General features: G+C 46.3%; 1 protein-coding gene across 2 annotated transcripts in view; it reads right to left on the reverse strand.

Moving 5' to 3' along the window:
- Positions 1-25,943, reverse strand: part of KCTD1 (potassium channel tetramerization domain containing 1) — a 146,315-nt gene that overhangs the window by 57,180 nt on the left and 63,192 nt on the right. Inside the window, exon 1 of one of the 2 annotated variants that reach the window (XM_063923634.1) lies at positions 21,577-23,509. The exons of the other annotated variant lie outside the window; for it this stretch is intronic. Within the exon in view, the coding sequence (XP_063779704.1) occupies positions 21,577-23,355 (1,779 nt within the window). The 5' untranslated portion in view covers positions 23,356-23,509. Of the gene's footprint in view, positions 1-21,576; positions 23,510-25,943 lie in introns of those variants that run through there. 2 annotated transcript variants of the gene reach the window in all.

Below are 25,943 nucleotides of genomic sequence, written 5' to 3' on the forward strand. Positions count from 1 at the left end.
GTGGAGGGACAGATATAGGTGAGGAGTGGGCAGAGGCACAAGTAGGAAGGCACGTGGTGGAGGGACAGATATAGGTGAGGAGGGGGCAGAGGCACAAGTAGGAAGACACGGGGCGGAGGGACAGATATAGGTGAGGAGGGGGCAGAGGCAAAAGTAGGAAGACACGGGGTGGAGGGACAGATATAGGTGAGGACTGGGCAGAGACACAAGTAGGAAGACACGGGGTGGAGGGACAGATATAGGTGAGGACTGGGCAGAGGCACAATTAGGAAGACACGGGGTGGAGGGACAGATATAGGTGAGGAGGGGGCAGAGGCACAAGTAGGAAGACACGGGGTGGAGGGACAGATATAGGTGAGGAGTGGGCAGAGGCACAAGTAGGAAGACACGGGGTGGAGGGACAGATATAGGTGAGGAGGGGGCAGAGGCAAAAGTAGGAAGACACGGGGTGGAGGGACAGATATAGGTGAGGAGGGGGCAGAGGCACAAGTAGGAAGACACGGGGTGGAGGGACAGATATAGGTGAGGAGGGGGCAGAGGCAAAAGTAGGAAGACACGGGGTGGAGGGACAGATATAGGTGAGGAGGGGGCAGAGGCACAAGTAGGAAGACACGGGGTGGAGGGACAGATATAGGTGAGGAGTGGGCAGAGGCACAAGTAGGAAGGCACGTGGTGGAGGGACAGATATAGGTGAGGAGGGGGCAGAGGCACAAGTAGGAAGACACGGGGTGGAGGGACAGATATAGGTGAGGAGGGGGCAGAGGCAAAAGTAGGAAGACACGGGGTGGAGGGACAGATATAGGTGAGGAGGGGGCAGAGGCAAAAGTAGGAAGACACGGGGTGGAGGGACAGATATAGGTGAGGAGGGGGCAGAGTTACAAGTAGGAAGACACGGGGTGGAGGGACAGAGGGGGTAATTCAGACTTGATCGTAGATGTGCTAAATTTAGCACATCTACGATCACTTTCACAGACATGCGGGGGGACAACCAGCACAGGGCTAGTCCGCCCCGCATGTCTGGCTCTGCCCCCTCACCTCGCACAGGTACAAAAGCATTGCACGGCGTCAATGCTTTTGTACCTGAAGAGTAGCTCCCTACCAGCGCTGCTCCTGCAGGCTGGCAGGGAGCTACCCGTCACTCTCCGGTTCGCAGCGCCTGCATTGCCCAGACCACGCCCCCAAAACGGCGGCCCCCCGCAGGAGGGGCGGGCCGGTGGGGGTATTTGCTACCATCTGCGTCTGCAGCCTCCAGTGAGGGGAGGGGTTTGACTATCTTGCAGCGGTTGGGAGCACATTCTTGTAGACTGATGATAGTCATACGGTGCCCGACTGCGGGCTAATCTGCAGAGGATACTGTGGGCCTATTTTACATGGGGGCCTGGTGCTGCAGCTCCATCCGCCCCATTGCTAATCCGGCACTGCTCTCAACGGACCCATCAGTGCTCACTGGGAACTCCAAGCACCTGGGGAAATTATTTTTGTAGCCTTTTCCCATCTTGTACATGTCACTTTCTTAGAGTCTTTTTGCACTTCATTTTCACATTTTGTTTTTGAAAGCCAATTGTTAGGGCAATATATTTAATCTTTGTAAACTTGTAGCTTCCACAGCACAGGAATTAATCATATATTTAAGCAGCATTTAAAAAAAAATCAGTAGACAAATAATGAGTTATGAGTTGTAAAGTTAAGAGCCTACTGGTTTGCAATAAAAATACTGTCTAAAGCAATCTGTGTTTCATTTGTAATACAGACAAACCTGACTTTTTAGAGGTGGAATACATTCAAAAGCAACTGCCCATTTGCATATATTTCTTTTTTGCTCCAAATTAAGTTCTGAATGCAGGAGATAGATAATGTCCTTCTCATTTATACCCCTTTCACATCGCACTAAAAACCCGGTATCGACACGGCATATTGCCGTGTCGAAACGGGTCAGTGTGCGATGTGAAAGCTCCTTTTCAGAATTAGCGGGTCGCCTGACCCGGTAATTCAACCCGGTAAAAAAGAAGGGTTATTACCGGGTTGATTACCGGGTCAGGCGCAGTGTGAATGGGAGCCGTTCCGATGCGACACGGCTCCCATTCACAGCATAGGGAGAGGCGGCGCAGGAGATGAGCTCATCTCCCAGCGCCGCCTCCACCCCCGCCCCTGCTGCGCCCTCCGCTGCTATGGCAACCGACCCGGTATATTGCCAGGTCGGAAAGCCAGCAACGGAGCGCAAATGCCGGATCCCACCCGGTAAGTACACGTTTCTCTTACCGGGTAGGATCCGGCATTTGCAATCTGAATGCAGCATTACTTACAGTTAACTGTTGGTTCCAAATTTGCTTGGAACAAAACACAGGCTGCATGTAAAACCACAAAGGAAGAAAGTATGTGGGGAACATGACTAATAGCAAAAAGTAATGCCCTCAAAAACAGTAACAAATACTGCTTTCTTAGTATAATCCAAGCTTTGTTTTTGTTGTGACAAATTGTAACAGAACATACTACTTCTGCGGAACTACAGTCTCCATTTCCAGGTAAATTGCAAAACAGTGAGTTGTATCTACCATACACACAAAGGAGGCACGTGTCTTGGGTAGCAGCAAATGGATCCATTTATTCTAGAGAAGAGAGTGATAACACTGCTTAAATAAACAAGCTGGTCTCAGTCACTTCTGCCGAAGAAAGGGATACTTACATGAATGTTTATATGGCAGCATTAGTACACACAAGAGCAATAAACGTGTAAAACACAGTTTGGGGGGAATTCAACTGTTTGAAAAGTCGGTTGGGTGTCGGTTTTTTCCTGTCTATTAGATAGCAAAAAACGGACACCCAACTGACTTTTCAAACAATTGATTACCCTCCACTAAATCCAAATCTGATTGTTAGGACAAATTTTGGCCACACATGTAGATGGGCAAATTACACCAATCCTGCCATTCAGAAAATAAGAATTTACTTACCGATAATTCTATTTCTCGGAGTCCGTAGTGGATGCTGGGGTTCCTGAAAGGACCATGGGGAATAGCGGCTCCGCAGGAGACAGGGCACAAAAAGTAAAGCTTTATGATCAGGTGGTGTGTACTGGCTCCTCCCCCTATGACCCTCCTCCAAGCCTCAGTTAGGATACTGTGCCCGGACGAGCGTACACAATAAGGAAGGATTTATGAATCCCGGGTAAGACTCATACCAGCCACACCAATCACACCGTACAACCTGTGATCTAAACCCAGTTAACAGTATGATAACAGAGGAGCCTCTGAAAGATGGCTCCCTACAACAATAACCCGATTTAGGTAACAATAACTATGTACAATTATTGCAGATAATCCGCACTTGGGATGGGCGCCCAGCATCCACTACGGACTCCGAGAAATAGAATTATCGGTAAGTAAATTCTTATTTTCTCTATCGTCCTAGTGGATGCTGGGGTTCCTGAAAGGACCATGGGGATTATACCAAAGCTCCCAAACGGGCGGGAGAGTGCGGATGACTCTGCAGCACCGAATGAGAGAACTCCAGGTCCTCCTTAGCCAGGGTATCAAATTTGTAGAATTTTACAAACGTGTTCTCCCCCGACCACGTAGCCGCTCGGCAGAGTTGTAATGCCGAGACCCCTCGGGCAGCCGCCCAAGAAGAACCCACCTTCCTTGTGGAGTGGGCATTTACCGATTTTGGCTGTGGCAGGCCTGCCACAGAATGTGCAAGCTGAATCGTACTACAAATCCAGCGCGCAATAGTCTGCTTAGACGCAGGAGCGCCCAACTTGTTGGGAGCATATAGTATAAACAGTGAGTCAGATTTCCTGACTCCAGCTGTCCTTGAAATGTATATTTTTAAAGCTCTGACAACGTCCAACAACTTGGAGTCCTCCAAGTCGCTTGTAGCCGCAGGCACTACAATAGGCTGGTTCAGATGAAATGCTGACACCACCTTAGGGAGAAAATGCGGACGAGTCCGCAGTTCTGCCCTGTCCGAAAGGAAAATCAGATATGGGCTTTTGTAAGATAAAGCTGCCAGTTCTGACACTCTCCTGGCCGAAGCCAGGGCTAGTAGCATGGTCACTTTCCATGTGAGATATTTCAAATCCACATTTTTTAGTGGTTCAAACCAATGAGATTTGAGAAAGTCCAAAACAACATTGAGATCCCACGGTGCCACTGGAGGCACCACAGGGGGCTGTATATGCAGTACTCCCTTAACAAAGGTCTGGACTTCAGGAACTGAAGCCAATTCTTTCTGGAAGAAAATCGACAGGGCCGAAATTTGAACCTTAATAGATCCCAATTTGAGACCCATAGACAATCCTGATTGCAGGAAATGTAGGAATCGACCCAGTTGAAATTCCTCCGTCGGAGCACTCCGATCCTCGCACCACGCAACATATTTTCGCCAAATGCGGTGATAATGTTGCGCGGTTACTTCCTTCCTTGCTTTAATCAAGGTAGGAATGACTTCTTCCGGAATGCCTTTTCCCTTTAGGATCCGGCGTTCAACCGCCATGCCGTCAAACGCAGCCGCGGTAAGTCTTGAAACAGACAGGGACCCTGCTGAAGCAGGTCCCTTCTCAGAGGTAGAGGCCACGGATCCTCCGTGATCATCTCTTGAAGTTCCGGGTACCAAGTCCTTCTTGGCCAATCCGGAGCCACTAGTATCGTTCTTACGCCTCTTTGCCGTATAATTCTCAATACTTTTGGTATGAGAGGCAGAGGAGGAAACACATACACCGACTGGTACACCCAAGGCGTTACCAGCGCGTCCACAGCTATTGCCTGCGGATCTCTTGACCTGGCGCAATACCTGTCCAGTTTTTTGTTGAGGCGAGACGCCATCATGTCCACCATTGGTCTTTCCCAACGGGTTACAAGCATGTGGAAAACTTCTGGATGAAGTCCCCACTCTCCCGGGTGAAGGTCGTGTCTGCTGAGGAAGTCTGCTTCCCAGTTGTCCACTCCCGGGATGAACACTGCTGACAGTGCTATCACATGATTCTCCGCCCAGCGAAGAATCCTTGCAGCTTCTGCCATTGCACTCCTGCTTCTTGTGCCGCCCTGTCTGTTTACATGGGCGACTGCCGTGATGTTGTCCGACTGGATCAACACCGGTTTTCCTTGAAGCAGAGGTTCTGCCTGGCTTAGAGCATTGTAGATTGCTCTTAGTTCCAGAATGTTTATGTGAAGAGACGTTTCCAGGCTCGACCACACGCCCTGGAAGTTTCTTCCTTGTGTGACTGCTCCCCAGCCTCTCAGGCTGGCGTCCGTGGTCACCAGGATCCAATCCTGTATGCCGAATCTGCGGCCCTCCAATAGATGAGCACTCTGCAACCACCACAGAAGAGATACCCTTGTCCTTGGAGACAGGGTTATCCGCTGGTGCATCTGAAGATGCGACCCTGACCATTTGTCCAGCAGATCCCTCTGGAAAACTCTTGCGTGGAATCTGCCGAATGGAATTGCTTCGTAAGAAGCCACCATTTTTCCCAGGACTCTTGTGCATTGATGTACAGACACCTTTCCTGGTTTTAGGAGGTTCCTGACAAGTTCGGATAACTCCTTGGCTTTTTCCTCCGGGAGAAAAACCTTTTTCTGAACCGTGTCCAGAATCATCCCTAAGAACAGCAGACGTGTTGTCGGAATTAACTGGGATTTTGGAATATTCAGAATCCACCCGTGCTGCTTTAGCACTTCTTGAGACAGTGCTAGTCCCATCTCTAGCTGTTCTCTGGACCTTGCCCTTATTAGGAGATCGTCCAAGTATGGGATAATTAATACGCCTTTTCTTCGAAGAAGAATCATCATCTCGGCCATTACCTTGGTAAAGACCCGAGGTGCCGTGGACAATCCAAACGGCAGCGTCTGAAACTGATAGTGACAGTTCTGTACGACGAACCTGAGGTACCCCTGGTGTGAGGGGTAAATTGGAACGTGGAGATACGCATCCTTGATGTCCAAGGATACCATAAAGTCCCCTTCTTCCAGGTTCGCTATCACCGCTCTGAGTGACTCCATCTTGAACTTGAACTTTTTTATGTACAGGTTCAAGGATTTCAGATTTAGAATAGGTCTTACCAAGCCATCCGGCTTCGGTACCACAAATAGAGTGGAATAATACCCCTTTCCTTGTTGTAAAAGGGGTACCTTGACTATCACCTGCTGAGAGTACAGCTTGTGAATGGCTTCCAAGACCGTCACCCTGTCGGAGGGGGACGTTGGTAAAGCAGACTTCAGGAAACGGCGAGGTGGAGACGTCTTTTTCTGTTGGGGAGTGACTTGAGGTAAAAAGGTGGATTTCCCGGCTGTAGCCGTGGCCACCAAATCCGATAGACCAACACCAAATAACTCCTCCCCTTTATACGGCAAAACTTCCATATGCCGTTTTGAGTCCGCATCACCTGACCACTGTCGCGTCCATAAACTTCTTCTGGCCGAAATGGACATAGCACTTACCCGTGATGCCAGTGTGCAAATATCCCTCTGTGCATCACGCATATAAAGAAACGCATCCTTTATTTGCTCTAAAGACAGTAAAACATTGTCCCTATCCAGGGTATCAATATTTTCAATCAGGGACTCTGACCAAGCTACCCCAGCACTGCACATCCAGGCTGTCGCTATAGCTGGTCGTAGTATAACACCTGTATGTGTGTATATACTTTTTTGGATATTTTCCATCCTCCTATCTGCTGGATCTTGAAGTGCGGCCGTCTCAGGAGAGGGTAACGCCACTTATTTTGATAAGCGTGTGAGCGCCTTGTCCACCCTAGGAGGTGTTTCCCAGCGCGCCCTAACCTCTGGCGGGAAAGGGTATAAAGCCAATAACTTCTTTGAAATTAGCAGTTTTTTATCGGGGGCAACCCACGCTTCATCACACACCTCATTTAATTCATCTGATTCAGGAAAAACTATAGGTAGTTTTTTCACACCCCACATAATACCCTGTTTTGTGGTACCTGTAGTATCAGCAATATGTAACGCCTCCTTCATTGCCAAAATCATATAACGTGTGGCCCTACTGGAAAATACGGTTGATTCGTCACCGTCGCCACTGGAATCAGTGCCTGTGTCTGGGTCCGTGTCGACCGACTGAGGTAACGGGCGTTTTACAGCCCCTGACGGTGTTTGAGGCGCCTGGACAGGTGCTGATTGATTGTCCGGCCGTCTCATGTCGTCAAACGACTGCTTTAGCGTGTTGACACTATCCCGTAATTCCATAAATAAAGCCATCCATTCTGGTGTCGACTCCCTAGGGGGTGACATCCCCATATTTGGCAATTGCTCCGCCTCCACACCAATATCGTCCTCATACATGTCGACACACACGTACCGACACACAGCAGACACACAGGGAATGCTCTTAAAGAAGACAGGACCCCACTAGCCCTTTGGGGAGACAGAGGGAGAGTTTGCCAGCACACACCAAAAGTGCTATATATGACAGGGATAGCCTTATAATAAGTGCTCCCTATATAGCTGCTTTAATATATATAATTTTGCCACAATTTTGCCCCCCCTCTCTTGTTTTACCCTGTTTCTGTAGTGCAGTGCAGGGGAGAGCCTGGGAGCCTTCCTGACCAGCGGAGCTGTGTGAGGAAAATGGCGCTGTGTGCTGAGGAGATAGGCCCCGCCCCTTTTTCGGCGGGCTCGTCTCCCGCTCTTTAACGGATTCTGGCAGGGGTTAAATATCTCCATATAGCCCCCGGAGGCTATATGTGAGGTATTTTATGCCAAAAAATAGGTTTACATTGCTTCCCAGGGCGCCCCCCCCCAGCGCCCTGCACCCTCAGTGACTGCCGTGTGAAGTGTGCTGAGAGCAATGGCGCACAGCTGCAGTGCTGTGCGCTACCTTAAGAAGACTGAGGAGTCTTCTGCCGCCGATTCTGGACCTTCTTCTCTTTTCAGCATCTGCAAGGGGGCCGGCGGCGAGGCTCCGGTGACCATCCAGGCTGTACCTGTGATCGTCCCTCTGGAGCTAATGTCCAGTAGCCAAAGAAGCCAATCCATCCTGCACGCAGGTGAGTTCACTTCTTCTCCCCTAAGTCCCTCGTTGCAGTGATCCTGTTGCCAGCAGGACTCACTGTAAAATAAAAAACCTAAGCTAAACTTTTCTAAGCAGCTCTTTAGGAGAGCCACCTAGATTGCACCCTTCTCGGACGGGCACAAAAACCTAACTGAGGCTTGGAGGAGGGTCATAGGGGGAGGAGCCAGTACACACCACCTGATCATAAAGCTTTACTTTTTGTGCCCTGTCTCCTGCGGAGCCGCTATTCCCCATGGTCCTTTCAGGAACCCCAGCATCCACTAGGACGATAGAGAAATCACACAATATCACAAGTGGCAAATACAATGTATGTGGCTGACGACCCTGCACATATGCAGATGTCGGTTGGTAACTGTACAGGGGCAGATATATGAAGCAGTGTTAGCAGTGCATTGATCTTCCATTGTGCCATGGAACCAATCAGTTGCTACGTATAATGTTATAGAATGCACTTGGTTACTTTAAAGCTGATTAGTTGCCATGGCACACTTCTCCACTCTTATCACTGCTTCACACATCTACCCCTATATTTTAGCTATGAATAACGGTCATTTTAGACCCCCAAATCAAGCAACCTTTGCCCAACACAGTTGAAGCTGAGAGAACTGTCTGACCAATAAACAACCATATGTGGCCAGCATAAGGGGCATGCAGGAAAGGTGCCAGCCTCAAAGCAAAGGGAGAAAAAATAAAGGCTGGTAAAGATTTAATTTTCTTGTATATGGATAGTAAGTAACCTCAAAAATGTATCGTCTTCATCATTCTAGGAATATCTGTAGGTTGTCCTTAGGACGCTGTGTCTGCCATCGCTCCATCATTTGCATGCCAACGTTGCCAATGGCGGCATACCCCATCATCTATGATGTCACACGCATCCGTTGTTGCTAAGACACATTCATTCTGTTGTAAGAGGTATAACTTATATACAGATAGGTCCTCATGCACCTTACATTCATATTTTTGCACTATATGGTGCAAGACACATGGTGCAGCTTAGATGTTCTGCCATGGTTAGCAATCCCCATACATGCTCCTGAATTTTGCGTTTAATTTGCATCATAACCACATAAAAATCTGCTTATACTGTACTGGGCACATTTCATTAGTGCATTAGTCAAAAAGGAATTAGTACAAAATCGCAGCTTAAGCATAATGATACATGGCGCAAGCCTTTGCCAAGGTCACTCGTATCAGACCTCTGTCCTTTATCCCAGATTAGAGACTGAGGGCAGGATGTACAAAGCATTGCATCTGCGATACATCTTGCCTCTTATCCGGTACCTAGAAATGCATAAAAGACAGCTCTCCCGCTAAGAGCTATCCTATGTGATAGCAGGACTTCTGGGTTTAGGACCCGGGAGTCCTTCTGCGCATGTGCATTGCTAAGCCGTGATCGCCGGGGGTGCTGGAGGGATCCAACTGGATCCCTCTTAGAGGGACACGCGAAGAGAAGCCCATAGCCATTGTATTTTTGCTACAGTACTGATGCAATTAAAATGAAAATTTTGTGAAAAAGACTTTGGGTCGCAACATCCGTGGCACAGAGGATAGATGTATGGGGACACCTATATTTTTTTTGTATTAGATTTTAGAATATGCTTTTATTTTTATCAGACAGAGCATTTTATTTATTTATTTTAAATCAGAAAGGAGAACTGATGTTTGTGATTATTCACATTGAGAGGACATATAAATGAGGGACTTTCTATCGTGAAGAACTGCAATAAAATTCTGGGCTTAAATAGAGGTGGATGCAGACACACATCACCCATCTGCAACTTTATGCAACTGCCACCACAAAGCCCTTCCCTGGTGTACATCTGTATGTATTAATGTGCCAGGACTGAGATGCCCACTGTGAGCATCTGTACATGCTATAATACCACATGGGGAGTCTTTAGATGCCACCATCGGTCGCACCATCGATACATCAGCCCTATGGCAGGTGCAGTATGGCTTCTACTGAGAACAATCTAGCGTCTGTGTGACACTCCCTCCCTTAAGACGAACTATCTCCGTGTGTCTCTTTAGCCACTTCTCAGGAATGCCCGGCACTTTTCCAAGACATTTCTGCTACAGCCACAGCGCCTTTGTGCGTACACACCGTAGCGCACGCGCCTTAGGAGTTTTTCGGTATTTACTAACCAGGTTTTGCACTGCCCCTTTCAAACATAAAGCAGCCCTGCCAAAAACTTGCCGATACCTACACTATGCAGACTATTGCATTTACCCCATAGTATTACTATCCCTTTATTGTTATTAAAAATAACTATGTAAAAGTGTGTTCCTAAACTCTCCTGTAAATGCAGAATTTTGCATCAGTATAAAGCTTCAAGCCTATGTAATAGTACATATTATTTGTTTCATTAAAAGTAAATTACATTATTATTGTTTCTACAGTCTTTTGGAACAATTGTTCACTGCTACTGTAATAATTGTAGTATATATTTTATTATACGTGTTGCTTCAATAAAAAAAAAAAAGGGAAATTACATGCTGTCATAATAAAGGTTTAAAGAAAAATAAAGGCGCAAAGTACATACTATATATTAATAGTGCCCAACTGTAACAAACCTCTCTAATTAAAATATTACTGGTAGTCTTGAAGTAAGAATTAACATAAGGGGCCAAATGTAATAGAATGAGTGTTTCAGAAAGTGAGAGATTTGGTAAGGTTATGCAGTTTTTTTAAAAGTGGCAATTATTTACACAGCACGATCAACCTGGTTTTGCAGTGTAAATGATTGCCACTTTAAAAGAAAATGAAAAACCTTACCAAATCTCTCACTTTCTGAAACTCTCACTCTATTACATTTGGCCCATTAACTTGATTGCTAAGATCTTCTTGTTGAAAACTGACAGTGTTGCTGGTACGCATGATCTAAAGCAAACCTACGCAATACAAACCTGCATTCAATCTGACAACATGAATGATTATGCAGAACGCTAAACAACTTTTTTATGTTCTTTTTGTGTTTTAGTGCTATCATACCTACAGCGCACAACAATTTCTTCTTCTCTATACAGGGTTAAAGTCACAGCTACTAGGTAGAGCTACAAAGACACCCATTTCTATAACAAGATGTTCAGTTCACATTCAGAAAACATTGGCCAATGATTTGCTGTAGTTTCTTCAGGCTCAAGAGTTGCCGGAGGGAAAGAATTTGACGTCAGAAGGAAAAGAACAACAACAACCCCAGTCATTGACCTCTGATGTCAAATGAGGTGAACAGGAAACCTCAGTGAACTGTCACATGTTTGCTGCTTCCCCAATCAGACTCATGGGATTAAATCACTTACACGCCTAGCCATAGAGAGAGGACACCCACTGCATCGAGTCTGTAATCCTCCTTGGCATGTATTACAGGAATACTGTGAAGCATTGTAGTCCTAAACTGGCCTATTAAACATATATATAAAGAACAAAATGTATCACATTTATGTATATATAAGTTCACATCTTAAAAAGTGTCTAAAAGACGTAGTTTAATCTTATTTATCTAAGCTAGTTGTGAAGCTGCAGCATTTATTGTTAGCTGGGAGGATTGCTGGTCTCAGGCCAAGAACAATAACATCCCAAAACCAATTATTAGCTTATTATACAGGAACAATCAGGACTGAGCATGTTGACTATTATGTTCAAAACTCAGCTACTGCATAAAGCAGTATGTCTCACACCTGTCTTCTGGATTCACAAATAGGTCATGCATAAGCATTTCAGAGCTGGGGCATTACGGAGTCAGCTAAGCACAGAGATTAAAGCTAGGTACACACCTGGGGTTGGGGCTGGAATGCCGGCGGTCAGAATACCGAACGCGGCATCCCAATGTTTAAGCATGCTACCCCTAACTGTCCCTTACCGTGGCCAAAACCTAACACCCCCCCCCCCCAACAGCCTAAATGTAACCCTCCCTGTGAGTGCCTAACCCTAACCTCCCCTCCCTGCAGCCTAACCCTAACCCCCCACCCTTCCCGCAGTCTAACCCTCCCCCTGCAGCCTGAACCTAACCCCCACCAACATGCCCCTGTGGCTTGCCTCTTTGGCGGCCCGGCAGTCACTTGTTTGGGATCACGGCTGTCGAGATGCCAGCGCCAGAATTTCCGAGTAGTGTCGGGATTCCAGCATCCGTATTTTGACAGCCGGGATCCCACATGAACCTGACCGGATCCCACATGAACGGTGGTACGAACCAGTGATGCGATGTAACGATTTATATCACATTGCCATACACAGTACATGATCCGTCGTACGAGAATGTGATATATCGTTACACGCTTAACGTAACAACAACGTATAATTTGTGGAATCATCCCATACGACATGCAGCACATCAGAAGGGACAAAGTAATGAACAATGGGGGTAATTCCAAGTTGATCGCAGCAGGAAATTTTTTAGCAGTTGGGCAAAACCATGTGCACTGCAGGGGGGGCAGATATAACATGTGCAGAGAGAGATAGATTTGGGTGTGGGGAGTTCAATCTGCAATCTAAATTGCAGTGTAAAAATAAAGCAGCAAGTATTTACCCTGCACAGAAACAAAGTAACCCACCCAAATCTAACTCTCTCTGCAAATGTTATATCTGCCCCCCCTGCAGTGCACATGGTTTTGCCCAACTGCTAAAAATTTTCCTGCTGCGATCAACTTGGAATTACCCCCAATGTGTGTAACAGATAGATTTGGTGCACACACTATACGAGGGTCATGCAGATTAGTCAAAAGTACCAAGATTGCAAGATATAGTGTATAAAGTGCACCCATCTTTATGTGGGGTACACACTGGAACGGTGTAATTAATGACCGGACAATTTCCTAATGACTGAGAACATACAATGTCGTTCATACACACTAAACAATCATTATTATTATTATTATTATTATCATCCTTTATTTATATGGTGCCACAAGGGTTCCGCAGCGCCCAATTACAGAGTACATAATTTTTTCTAGCCGAACAACAATATGTCTGTTTAGAGCAGGCATGTCCAAACTGCGGCCCTCCAGCTGTTGTGAAACTACATATCCCAGCATGCCCTGACACAGTTTTGCTGTCAGAGAATGCTAAAGCTGTGCCAGGGCATGCTGGGATGTGTAGTTTCTCAACAGCTGGAGGGCCACAGTTTGGACATGCCTGGTTTAGAGGATCATAAGCTAGCAACTGTGTCTCTGTATATACCATCATATCATCCATTATGCACTACACATTATAACCGACATATCTGTCCGATATATTGCACCTGCCGTGCAGCACGGCCACTGTAATATATATCTCTGAAAGATGAATTGGGTGACACAATAAAAGACAGTTGGGACAACATGTCCTTGATTGGCTCATATGTATCAATTAGCGTGTACACAGCATCAGATTGTAACCAGGTTTTTAAACTAGTTTATCTTTAAAGAATACAACTATTGCTCTCCAGCTTCTGTGGAACTATAAATTTCCAGCAAGTCGCAAGAAACAGAGGTTGGCAGGGTTTGCTGGGAATTGTAGTGCCACAAGTGTTATAGCCACATATTTTCTACATCTGTTTTGAAGCGAAAACGCACCTTATTTGAATTAATATATTTTCTCCTAACTACACAAGAGTATATATTATAATAGACAATCTACTCTATACCATGGGTGGCCAACAGGCGGCCAGCAAGCCTTCACCTCTGTGTCCCCCAGGTCTGTGGTATTTAGTTTATTATTATTATTTTTTATTATTATTATTTTTTAAACAATTGGTTTCCTAAGTCAGTTTAATGACTGGAACAAGTGAGCTGATATCATGCTACATTGAGCTATGTTCGGGTTGTATTCAGCCTAAGCAAATGGATCCATTTAGTGCAATAACTCAAATTTGACCCAATTTGACTTCTTAAAACATCAGACATCATGAGCCAAATCAGCTAAAGCCAGACTCATGTGACAGACAATCACCTGGAACATCTGAACTCATCCACACTCCTTTCTGCATTCTGCATCTATGCTCATTAACTTGTTTTTAAGCTGTTATCTGTTGAAAATGGGTAAAGTATAAACCATATTAATACATTAGTCACAGATCTGCGCTGGGTTAGGAAGAAATGTTAGCTATCCATATGCATATTGACTACTCTCCATAAACACTAAAATGTCTAAAAGCATTCAACAACTTTCTGTAGAGTTACATACTGCATTTGGGATGAAGGCCACTAGAAGACATTAATGGCTAATATACTGTATGTGCTAAGCAAAGTTTTACCTTTTATGATATGATGCCTCAAATCACCTGCCGCAACTCTCAGCATTATACCCATGATGCATTCAGATTAGTATGGCCATCGGCTTTTGTGGTATAAAGCTACAAATATGCATTCATAAGTGACATTTATACGGCATCAATTTGAGTGGAATGTACAAATACTGGGTTTTTGGCCAATTAAAATTAGGAGTAACTTTGCAAAGGTAAATTACATTATGGCATTAAAAGGTGTATTTTTGACATTTTTACACGCTGGTTCTAAAATTCACTGAATGAAATTAATACAGTACAAAAATATAAAATCTAGTAATAGAGGTACAAATAGCACAGCGGTAAAAAGGTGTGAAGTAACAGAAAAGCTCACGCGATTTACCAGAACAGCCATCATAATACAATTTAATGGCAAATATTTTTACAAGAGTCTTAAAATAAGCAATTCATCCACTGCACAGCTTTGTCACCAACCAAGCCTTACAGTGCCGGTGAGTAGACAGGTCACCGGTGAGTAGACAGGTCATGTAGGCCTAGCACCTATAAGCACCTTATCATTCGCTTTTCTTTTCTTTCTTTTTTTTGCTTCCCAAGACTATCATCAGGTGTATCAATTGCTTCATGCACATGATGGAGAACGCACACACTGATGAGAATAGCTACCAGAATAAGCTTATACCCCTTTTACACCGCAATAACTATCCTGGGTTTTTGCTTGTGAAGAAGCAGCAACCCGGGATTTTGTGCAGTGTAAAAGCACCCTGTTGAAATTACCCGACATCAAGCGACCTGGCATTTCAACCCGGGTAGCAAGCATGGTTGACAGGTTCAACCCGGCTCACAATGCAGTGTAAACCAGGTCAATGCAACCCAGGACCCATTCACGGCATAGATAAGAGGTAGCTTGGAGACCAGATGATCTCCATGATCCATCTCCGGTGACATCACCAGCCAGGATTCTTGCTGGGTCAGGCCGTCTGTCTGAAAGGGGTCTCTCCTGGGAAGGACCCATGCACAAATCCCAGGTGTAACTCGGCATGTTAGTATAAAAGCAGTGCTACTGACAGGGCAGGTGCGCCATGAGATGCATACAACTCATGTGGGCAAATAGAATCATTTAGTCCAGCGCAATCAATGTGAGACTGATTTGCATTCAACTCTGCACCAGGCCCTACTGTAAGTGTTCTTCCCCTAATACCAGCTTCTCGAATGCTACATAATTCCCATTATCACTGATCACTTAAAGAAAGTACAACTAAAAATGTTTTAAATATTCTGCAACATAATTCAAATGAGACAACTACACTTAGTAATGTATTTATAATCGCTTTATACTTCCACTAACTGTTTATAGAATGCCTTGGTTTGACCTGTAACAGGGAGAACAATGTATTCTATTTGTTAGGCAATTAAAAATGTTCACAACTGTCAAACTGTAACACAGAACAATACATGAAGTAAAAACAATTGTATTCTTGTTACCTGAACAAAGGGTCACAGTCGACACTTCCTGGCAGAATCAAAATATTTACATTTCTACAAACTCAAATATTATTTCGTAAGCTCCTTTTCACTCATTTGCCTAGGTACCATTTCAGTCATATAGTATGTGAACCAGCCTGTACAGCACAATAATTCCTCTAATTACTAATTAGATACCACAATATTAAGTGTTGCAGCAAGAACAGAAACAGTCTGAAACAGAGCCTAAAATCAACTGTCACTACAAGTGCTTTCCATTTGTCTGCAAATGTGGGGCTACATGTGAAGAGGGTGCCCTGTAATATTACTGACGGACTAAATTAATCTGCAAGAACATTTCTGACTGCAAAATTATAGCATCTATACACAAAAACAATAAAACTGAATAAAAGCAGTTTCATTGCTACATATTCACTCAGCTAACTAAATATTCCAGTTTAGCCAAGATCTATAAATTTGTAAAAATGTGTTTCTCAAGTTGAGATTCTTAAACACATCATAAACAACAAAAGAGGAAGAAGCCTCGCTGAATGAGGGTTACTTGGATCACAACCGTAAGGTAAATACTGTAGACACCAGTAACACAGGACAATCCTGTATGATTACAACAATAACAGCAGAGGTGTGTGCACTGGGGTCAAATGTGCAATTTTTAGCGCATTCTGAATCTGGAACAGCGTGTGAGCAAATTATTAGTAAAGATTAATATATGATGATCACCTGAGAAAAGCCATAAGGGACTGCAAAATTCATCTAGACAAGTCAGGTGATAACACCAATAGGATATGGAGGGGATTGGTAAAAATGTACTCGGTACTTGCTACGGTTTTCATGTACTTTTAAAATGACAGGCCTTCTAATGCCTCTCATTTGTACAAAACATCACATAGTTTTCAGGAGTGGGTATGAGTGTATCTTAATACTTGTGGATTTCTGGTTACTGTGCTAAAGGGTCCTTGGGCCCACTATTACCAGATAAGAACAATAGGATTATTTATAAACAGTGCTACAATGTGAATGGGAAGGAGAGGGTTCCATAGGACACAATGGGGTCTATGTACTAAGCCATTTAGCGAGGATTGATATTGATTTGCCGACGATTGGGATGTCGGTGGACAGAATTCCAACAGGGGAAGTATACTTACCGTCCCACCCCTGGTCATCTAACCTGCCCTCCCCGCAGACTAAACCTAACTCCCCCTCCCCGCAGCCTAACCATATCCCTCCCTGGGGTGCCTAAACCTAACCCCCCTTCCTGTATCCTAAACCTAACCCCACGGGGCGTAGCCTAACCCTAACCCGCAGCCTAAACCTAACCCCCCCCCCCCCCCCCCTGGGACTTACCTGCCCTGTTCCCGTTGGATGGTCATTTAGGAACCCGGCTGTCGGGATTCCGGCGCCGGGATGGTGACCCTATTCGGGATGCCAGTGTTGGCATTCCGAATAGTGTCTGGATTCCGGCGTTGGCATTCTGACTGCCAGGAGCTGGGATCCTGACCGGATCCTTTTAGAGAGATAAAGTGAAGAGATATAGAATCAGTCAATCAGCTCCTAACTACCATGTTTCAGACTGTGTTTGAAAAATTACTATTAGGAGCTGGCTGGTACAGTACTTTATCACTCTCCAAGGCTTAGTACATAGACCTCAATTTTTCTTGCGACTGTTCCATTTTGGAATTAGTGATGATTACCTGAAAGCGATGTCCCATAAGAATCATACGCGTTAGGAAACACAAACACATAGGACCTGTGGTGCAGTTGCTGTGTCTTACATATCTGTCCTTAGTACTCACTTAAATGCTGGACTATAGCACAAAATGCTTTTTAGTGGCATTGTGTATTTTAATGAAACATACGGTCACCATAGAACATCCATGGCATCTGTGTGGTGGTGGACATCTACATGTATCATAGGCAAAAAGGAGCTTCAAATTATTGCTTTCAGCTGTATTTAGATTTCCCTATGGGATTGCACTGTATCTTTATTTAAAAAAGAAAAGACAAATATAAAAACTAGCTAACACATACTCTAGGGGACATATTTATTAAAGTGCGGGTTTATAGAAATGGAGATGGTGCCCATAGCAACCAATCAGATTCTATGTATCATGTATCTAGGGGGTCAGTATGATTTGCTGATAGACGGGATGCCGGCGGTTAGAATACCGACAGCGGCATCACGTCCAGCAGAATCCCAACAACACCCCAGTAAGCCTCCTAACCCTCCTCTGCCCCCTAACCTAACCCTAACCCTCCCTTGTGGGTGCCTAACACTAACCCTCTCTGATGGTGCCTAACCCTAACCCTCCCTTCCCCGCTGCCCAAACCTAACCCTCCCCACTTGATGCCTAACCCTAACCTCTCCTTCTATGTGCCTAACCTTAACCCTCCCTTCTCAGTTCCTAACCTTCCTGGCCCTGCAGCCTAACCCTAACCCACCTTCCCCCTTGTCCAGATGACCGTGATGCCGGCTGTCGGTAATGTGACGCCGGCCACCCCTGTGTGGTGTCGGTATCTCGACTCCGGCATTGCCTCCTACTTCGGGATCCCGGCGTCTGTATATCGGGAAGCCAACTGCACTATCTAGCACCTTCTAGAAGGTAATAGCTAGAATCTGATTGGTTGCTATGGGCAACATCTCCACTTCCATAAACCCACACTTTAGTAACTATAACCCTAAGGGGGGTATCCAACTGGAAGCAAGGTTTTGCTCACCCAAAAATCTTGCGGACTTTGTGCCCAATTTTGAATTACTGCGGTATCCAATTTTAAAAAAAATGCACACAAGGATTTCAGCTTTGAAAATCCTGTGGTCGAAAAATAAAAAGTTGAATACTTACCACTGTTCTGGCCAGGTCGGTGATCTCTGCAGCTCCCGTTGAGATCGCCCCTCCATCATTCCACTGGGAAGGGAGGTGGCTGCTGGTAGATGAAGTTCTCCCTGCTGCTGCCTCCAGACACACACGGGGGAGATGGGGGTGTCACACACACACACACACACACACACACCAGGGTGTCACACATCTGACAGGGGTCTCACACTCACTCACACATAGTTGCACACACTGTTGCTGCAGAATACCAGATCCTGACTGGCTGGAGGAAGACGACACTGCTTTGGAAAGTGAGTAATTAAGGACTAATTAAGCGAATTGGAAACTTCCCACAGGGGTTCCAAAGCAAGTCCCGTCAATGTTTCCTAAAAATAACTATTTTAGGAAAAATCAGACTTGCTCTGGGGGTGTCTGAAAAAAGATGCACAGCTCATATTCTCTCCTATAATTGAATAGGAAAAACCTTGTGGCTGTGAGAAAAACCTGCGCAGCTGGGTTTTTCAAAATTCCACAAATGAACGAATATGCCCCTAAGTCTGTACAGCACAGTCCAAGATGTTTCCAAAAACTGGAGCTCAGGAATAAGAGTAAAAAAACAGTGGTCTCAGGACTAAACACAAAGACCGGCATTATTGTAGTAATCAGAATAGTTCCCTAATGCCTTACTAATGAATTTACGGGAAAAGAGGTCTGGATTGGGAATTTACAGCATCCAATATGGGATTCATGTGAATTTTTTTAATAGTTGGCACAATAATCCAGCCCACCACCACTGGATTCTATTAATTAACTGATGTTAATTCTTACTTCCATTTGTGTACCAAACCGCCAGAATCTCCAGTCAGAACTTCCTACCTATTCCAAAAAGATATCAGTTCTCTTTACAAATACCTACCAACAAAAAAACAACTTTATTTGCATTTTATCCTTTTGGTGAATCAAATAAATCAAACCTAGCATGAGTTCGCCAAAAATCACAGCATCTAACACTTGCTTTAGTTTTCTAAACTGTGCTGCAAAAACATAGCACTCACACACACATTGGGGGTCATTCCGAGTTGTTCGCTCGTTATATTTTTCTCGCAACGGACCGATTAGTCGCTAATGCGAATGCGCAATGTCCGCAGTGCGACTGCGCCAAGTAAATTTGCTATGCAGTTAGGTATTTTACTCACGGCATTACGAGGTTTTTTCTTCGTTCTGGTGATCGTAATGTGATTGACAGGAAGTGGGTGTTTCTGGGCGGAAACTGGCCGTTTTATGGGTGTGTGCGAAAAAACGCTACCGTTTCTGGGAAAAACGCGGGAGTGGCTGGAGAAACGGAGGAGTGTCTGGCCGAACGCTGGGAGTGTTTGTGACGTCAAACCAGGAACGAAACTGACTGAACTGATCGCAGTTGCCGAGTAAGTGTGGAGCTACTCAGAAACTGCTAAGAAGTGTCTGTTCGCAATTTTGCTAATCTTTCGTTCGCAATTTTGATAAGCTAAGATTCACTCCCAGTAGGCGGCGGCTTAGCGTGTGCAAAGCTGCTAAAAGCAGCTTGCGAGTGAACAACTCGGAATGAGGGCCATTGATCGAAACATGCAATTAGAAAAAAAAGTTACGCTAAAGATTTGGTGACTGTGACTATCAATTTCCATGTCCTGTAAGATAAGAAGTCATATAACCCCTGATAAGTCACATTTTTACTTTCTGACATACTAAGTGTGTTGCAATATCAAATTCAGATCACAGGTTCTTTCCAAAAAGTTGCACCCACTGACCTAAATGGAAGATGCAATCTGATGCAACACAAAAACAGGAATTATTTTTTAAACCCGAGGTGCATGCACAAATCACCCAGTGCAGTGCAAAACTGTGCTGGGTGCTTGGGTCTTTGGACCTTCTTCAAAAGGAGAAGGTCCCTGGTGAGAGGAAAAATTAATCTTTGGGACCCCTGGAGCCAAAAGGCCCCTTAGGGGACAAGGGTCTTCAGGTGTCTCTCGGCTGCGATGGTTGGCCAAAGCTTCCCTTGTGGAATGGATATTTCAGCTCTCCCCATAAGGAGACAGCCTCAGATAACCTGGGAAACGGGTGGCCCATTAGAGTCTACACCCAAAACCCCACAAAAATGTGACATGCACATAAAACTTTGGTGTAGTGAAAAAATATTAAATATTTGCTGGTTCAGAAAATAAATTAGCTCCGGCCTTTCGGCTGTAAATACAAAAATTGTTCTTCCTACTGTGTCAGTCTGGTAAAAAGTGACCTGTGTGACATGAGACTCAAGCAGGGTTAAAGAGGCCATTTACTATGTAATTATCTGTGCTGATTGGGTCAATGATTGTACAGTGTAGAGTATGGCTGCAAAATCTGACAGATGTGCATGAAAAATCTTTCATAATGCCTGACAGATGCTATAATTGCTGCTTGGATCGGACAGTGGATATCCTACCATAAGACAGACAGACAGACCATTTATCTGACAGTATAAGGCAAGTGATAGTGTATAGCAGGCATTGGATAACTTTGTGATTGCGGCATACATGTGTCTAGTTATGAGAATGTATGCTTATATTATAATACATGTTTATTGTAGTGGAGGAATTTATAGTAAAAGCAATATAAGTTTGGTGTTCAGCAGTCACAATGGAAATAATCCGTTACTTAGATTGCAGTTTCTCAGACCTTATAATCATTATTTGCTCTGTAACACTTTGGTTTTCAGAATAAAACTTGAAAAGAACCCGTGACTTTCCTAACCTATCAAAGGAGACATTCCCACACCAGACATCACTGTGTTTGATCAGGATGTGTTACTTACAAAGAAAAAAAAAGAAATGTAGCAAACTTCATGGAAGGAAACAGATGTTTGACTGCACAGTTATAAGACACATGACAACATAGCACCTGTTACTACACAGAATCAGTGCCTATCACTGTACTCTATCACATGTGCACCTTCTAGAATACAGCTACAGTATTACTATGTGCCAGGACAGAGTGATCACAGCCACTGATACTTTGTACATTACCTGGACTGGGGACACCACAGTGGGCGAGGTGACAGCGGGCGAGGCAGCCAGCACCATGTGTCCATTAGTCTCTGGGCAGGGTGGCTGAGGGTCACTCTTGACAGACACAAGCAGGACACAGTCTGAGGGCTCCGCAGACCTGATGCGGAGTCTCTTTGGAGAGGGAGGGCTGCAGGCATCCCCATACACCGGCTGGCTGGAATCGTAGCCCGGCCTCTTGAGCGCCTCAGTCTTGAGCTCCTGCAGGCCACCATTGGGCTTGGGCAGGATGCATATGTTGCTGGGGGCCACTGACCTGTGCCTGCTGCCGCCGTTCATGCTGTCCATGAAGTAGGGGGGCCCCAGCTTGGTGCCGATGCCGGCGATGCTGTTGAGGGTGGCCACGGAGACGGCGCCAATGCAGTGGTTGGTGTAGGTCTTGGAGAGCTTGGCCGCCTTGGAGAGCATCTGCATGCGGGTGCCCAGCAGGTTCTTGCCGATGGCCTTGTTCTCGTACCAGGTGACGTCGGACTCGCTGCAGTGGTCCCGGGGCCGCTGGAAAAAGGCCTTGCACAGCGGGTTGCGCTTGGCCAGGTACTTGACGAAGCTGGCGTAGGGGCAGAACTCGGTGCCCGTCTCGTACATGCGGGGCAGGTTCTCCTCGTCCCCCTCCGCGCCGCCGGCTCCGCTGCAGCTGCCGCCCACTACGGCCGGCCCGCCGCAGCGCTTCTTGCCCCAGGAGGAGGAGCGGGACTTGTGGTAGGGCCCCAGAGCCTTGAAGTAGACGAAGCGCCGGCCGTCCTCGTCCATGGCCAGTCCGAAGGAGTCCTCCTCCAGCTCCCGCTGGTTCTCCCGTCCCCGGGTGCAGAAGTACATGCAGGTCTCGAACCAGACCTTGTTGAGGAGCCCGAAGGGAGAGGCGGCGCTGAAGACGCAGGAGGTGTAGAGCTTGCGCAGGTCCGCCCGGGTGATGGCCTGCTTCTGCACCACCGGGCCGGCCCCCTGCTCCTCCAGCTTACGGATGACCGCGGCCAGGGTCAGGTTGGCGCTGCGCAGCTCCGGGTCCTTGGTCAGGTCCAGCGTGCGGCAGTAGGGCGGCTCGTTCAGGTAGCGGTTCAGGGACGAGCGGATGCTGATGAGGGAGGACTTGCTGTAGAGCTGGCCGCTCTTGGAGCGCGCCTCGGCGTAGAAGGAGCGCAGCACCCGGCACAGCGCCTCCTTGTCCATGTTCTCAAAGTCCGGGCTCTGCGCCTTCTCGCTCAGGTACTCCCGGAAGATGCGCACGGCGTAGCGGGTGGCCAGGCGGGTGTTCTCGCTCAGCCGGGCTCGCTCCGGCCGCTCGGACGGGGATCCCGCACAGCTGCCCCCGTCCGCGACTCTGCCTGAGCCCCCGAACTGCAGTAGCAGCGGCTCCACGTCCTCGGCCACCATTCCGGAGCGCAGGCCGGGCGCCAGGAGCGGGCGCTGCAGCGGGTGGTGCGGGGCGATGCCAGCTGCACGCTCACCTAGCCGGGTGTAGGGGGACTCCAGCAGCGGCCCGTCCTCCCACTCCTCCAGCGGCATGTCATCCTCCTCCTCATCCTCATCCTCCTCCAGCAGCAGCAGCTCGTCCTCCTCCTCCTCATCCCCTGTGATCTGGATCTCCTGGATCTCATCATCCTCCTCCTCCTCTTCTTCTTCTTCTTCTTCACCGGCGCTGCCCGGCTGCAGGCGGTGCTGTGCGGACCGGGGCTGCCCCTGCATGGGCTCTATCTCTGCGGTGCCCGGGGTGCAGTCCCCGCTGCCAGGCATTCTCGCCATATTGCCTGCTGTGTGTATGCCTGCTGCTCTGTATGTACAGTCAGTGTGCCGCCTCTCCTGCCTCTGCCAGGGCCCGGGCGCATGCGCTATATTGGACCGCGACTGCCTGGGTGTAATGACCTTCACAGACCGGGGGGAGGGGACGGGGAGGACGGGAGGCGGCTCTGGAGACACCAGCTCTGTGCCACTGCCCGGGGCCGGGGGCACTGGGAGGCGGCGGGAGGACTGTATGTCTCACAGGCAGAGGATAGTGCACTAGGGAGGGAGCAGGCAGAGGAGAGGATATACTGTGCATCTATACAGTATCTCATGTACAAGTGTATGTGTGTCTATCTATCGCTACACTCACCAGCACACACACAGGCATCTGTATATATCACACACGTGTCTGTATTGGTGAGCGCAGATATTGTGTTATGATGATGTGCAAATATTAAGGGGACTATTTATGACAGTGGCATCAGGCGTAGATTTCCTCCAGTGAATAGCCATTGCATCTCACCATAGGTGTTATTAATGGGTTGAAGTGAAGATTATATATATATATATATTTTTTTTTATTTTTTTTTTTATATTATTATTGTAATTTCCCTGTACAGCGCTACAAACACTTTATGGTGCCATATACAGTAAATAAAGGATGATGATAATAATAATTAGGGCAGGATGCAGCAATCATTGCATTGCATCTTGACACTCACTGCATGCATATCATGGTTTGCTAACTGCATGCTTGAATAAAATCACACAGGACAGTTCTTGTGGTAAAAGCTGTGCTTTATGATGATAGATGCCAGGTCATAAACCTAGAAGTCCTATCTGCACATGCTTCAGATGACGCACGCGCCACGGGGAAAGTGAGGGGGTGGGAGGGAACGCCATCTGAACATAGGGTTGCCCACCGCATCCAAGCCCCAGAATCTATTGCATTTGAGGAAAGCAGCCAAACCTCTATAAGCTGCATTATTAGAGATTTGCTGCATGTAGGTTGCCTTAATGTAAGTTGGATCTATTTTGAAATTGAGAATTAGGGGGACATTTACTAAGCAGTGATAAGAGCGGAGAAGTGAGCTAGTGGATAAGTTGCCCATGACAACCAATCAGCACTGAAGTGACATCTATAATTTGCATACTACAAAATGATACATAGCTGCTGATTGGTTGATGGGGCAACTTCTCCACTGGCTCACTTCTCCGCTCTTATCACTGCTTAGTAAATGACCCCCTTAGTTCAATATATCAAATGCGAAAAGCTGATGTAACGCCATAGCAGGATAGGTTTCTCCGAATCCCTCGCCAGGTATGTGACAGTGAGAGGGAAACCATCCTTGCCGAGGCTTGTACATAGTGTACATGCTTTATAATGTATTGCTGTGATACTTAATGGTAGTTACTGCATCCCAATAGCCACCAAACAGACCCCTAAACAGAGGTGATTCTATACATTAAATAAAGGCTGAATACTAGTGGCTTAATCCAATGGGGGTATCCAGATAGCCGCTGCTAATTGTCCCGCCGGGGCTATCCAGTTAGTCCCGATAAGCCCCAGCGAGATGTACCAAATCCCTGGAAACAGCCCCGTTTTCATGCGAAAACGGGGCTGTTTCTACTGAAAACACACAAGTTTCACTGAACCTGTGTGTTTTCGGGCTGAAAGCTATTTTTTTACGGCGATCCAAATTGTATAGCTTGTAAAAAAAATATTGGTGAAACATCGGAAAAACCCAATGTTTTTTCAACCACTAATTGGATACCCCACAATATCTTAAAATCTTGCACTATAATTTGCACCTTACCTCTCTGGGCAATATAGTACAGTAATACCCCTTTCAGACAGAAAGTGAAATTATCAGGTGAAGCAGTTCCACCCGGTAATTTCACGAAACACGCGGGTCCTTTTTCTGTGTGAAAGGGTCAACCCGTGTTGTAATTCCCAGGACTTCGACCGAGGAATTTACCAGGGTCAGAGAGACGGGAATGATGACACGGGTTGATCCTTTCACACAGACAAAATACCCGTGTTGATCTGCAAATTGCCAGGTCGAAATTTTTGACCCGGTAATTTGCATGTCTGTGTGACGGGGGGGAAGGGGGGGGGGGGGGGGTCAGGCAGGTCCCGGCAAACCACCGGCACTGAAATGCCAGGTAATTGCTGGGACTTTCAGACTTTTCTGTCTGAAAAGGGTGTTAGACCTGTAAACTATAGCTGTTACGCCAAATTAAATATAATACATAATACTATTTTACACAAGATTGTTTAATAGCACTAAAGCATCTTTAATAGAAAATTCTCCTTTACATCATGAAGGGAATGTGTCACAATGGTATTTTTCTTCTAATAATTTTTTAACCCATTCAGTTTAGTTTCTAATAAGGGATACAATACAATTAAGGCCACATCCTTTACCTTAGCATAAGGGTGCAAAGATGAGTGCCTACATTCAAGGCCAATTTAATATATAAGCACAGTGGGCAGCTGTCCAGGGCCTATAACATTCTAGGATCCTTCGTGCAGGGGTGGGTGGTGGTCACACAATTCTCTACCTGTCTCCCAGCCTGCAGACAAAAAAGTGAATGGCTGTCAACAT

The sequence above is a fragment of the Pseudophryne corroboree genome, chromosome 5 (genome assembly GCF_028390025.1).
Source record: "Pseudophryne corroboree isolate aPseCor3 chromosome 5, aPseCor3.hap2, whole genome shotgun sequence".
NCBI classification, from domain to species: domain Eukaryota; kingdom Metazoa; phylum Chordata; class Amphibia; order Anura; family Myobatrachidae; genus Pseudophryne; species Pseudophryne corroboree.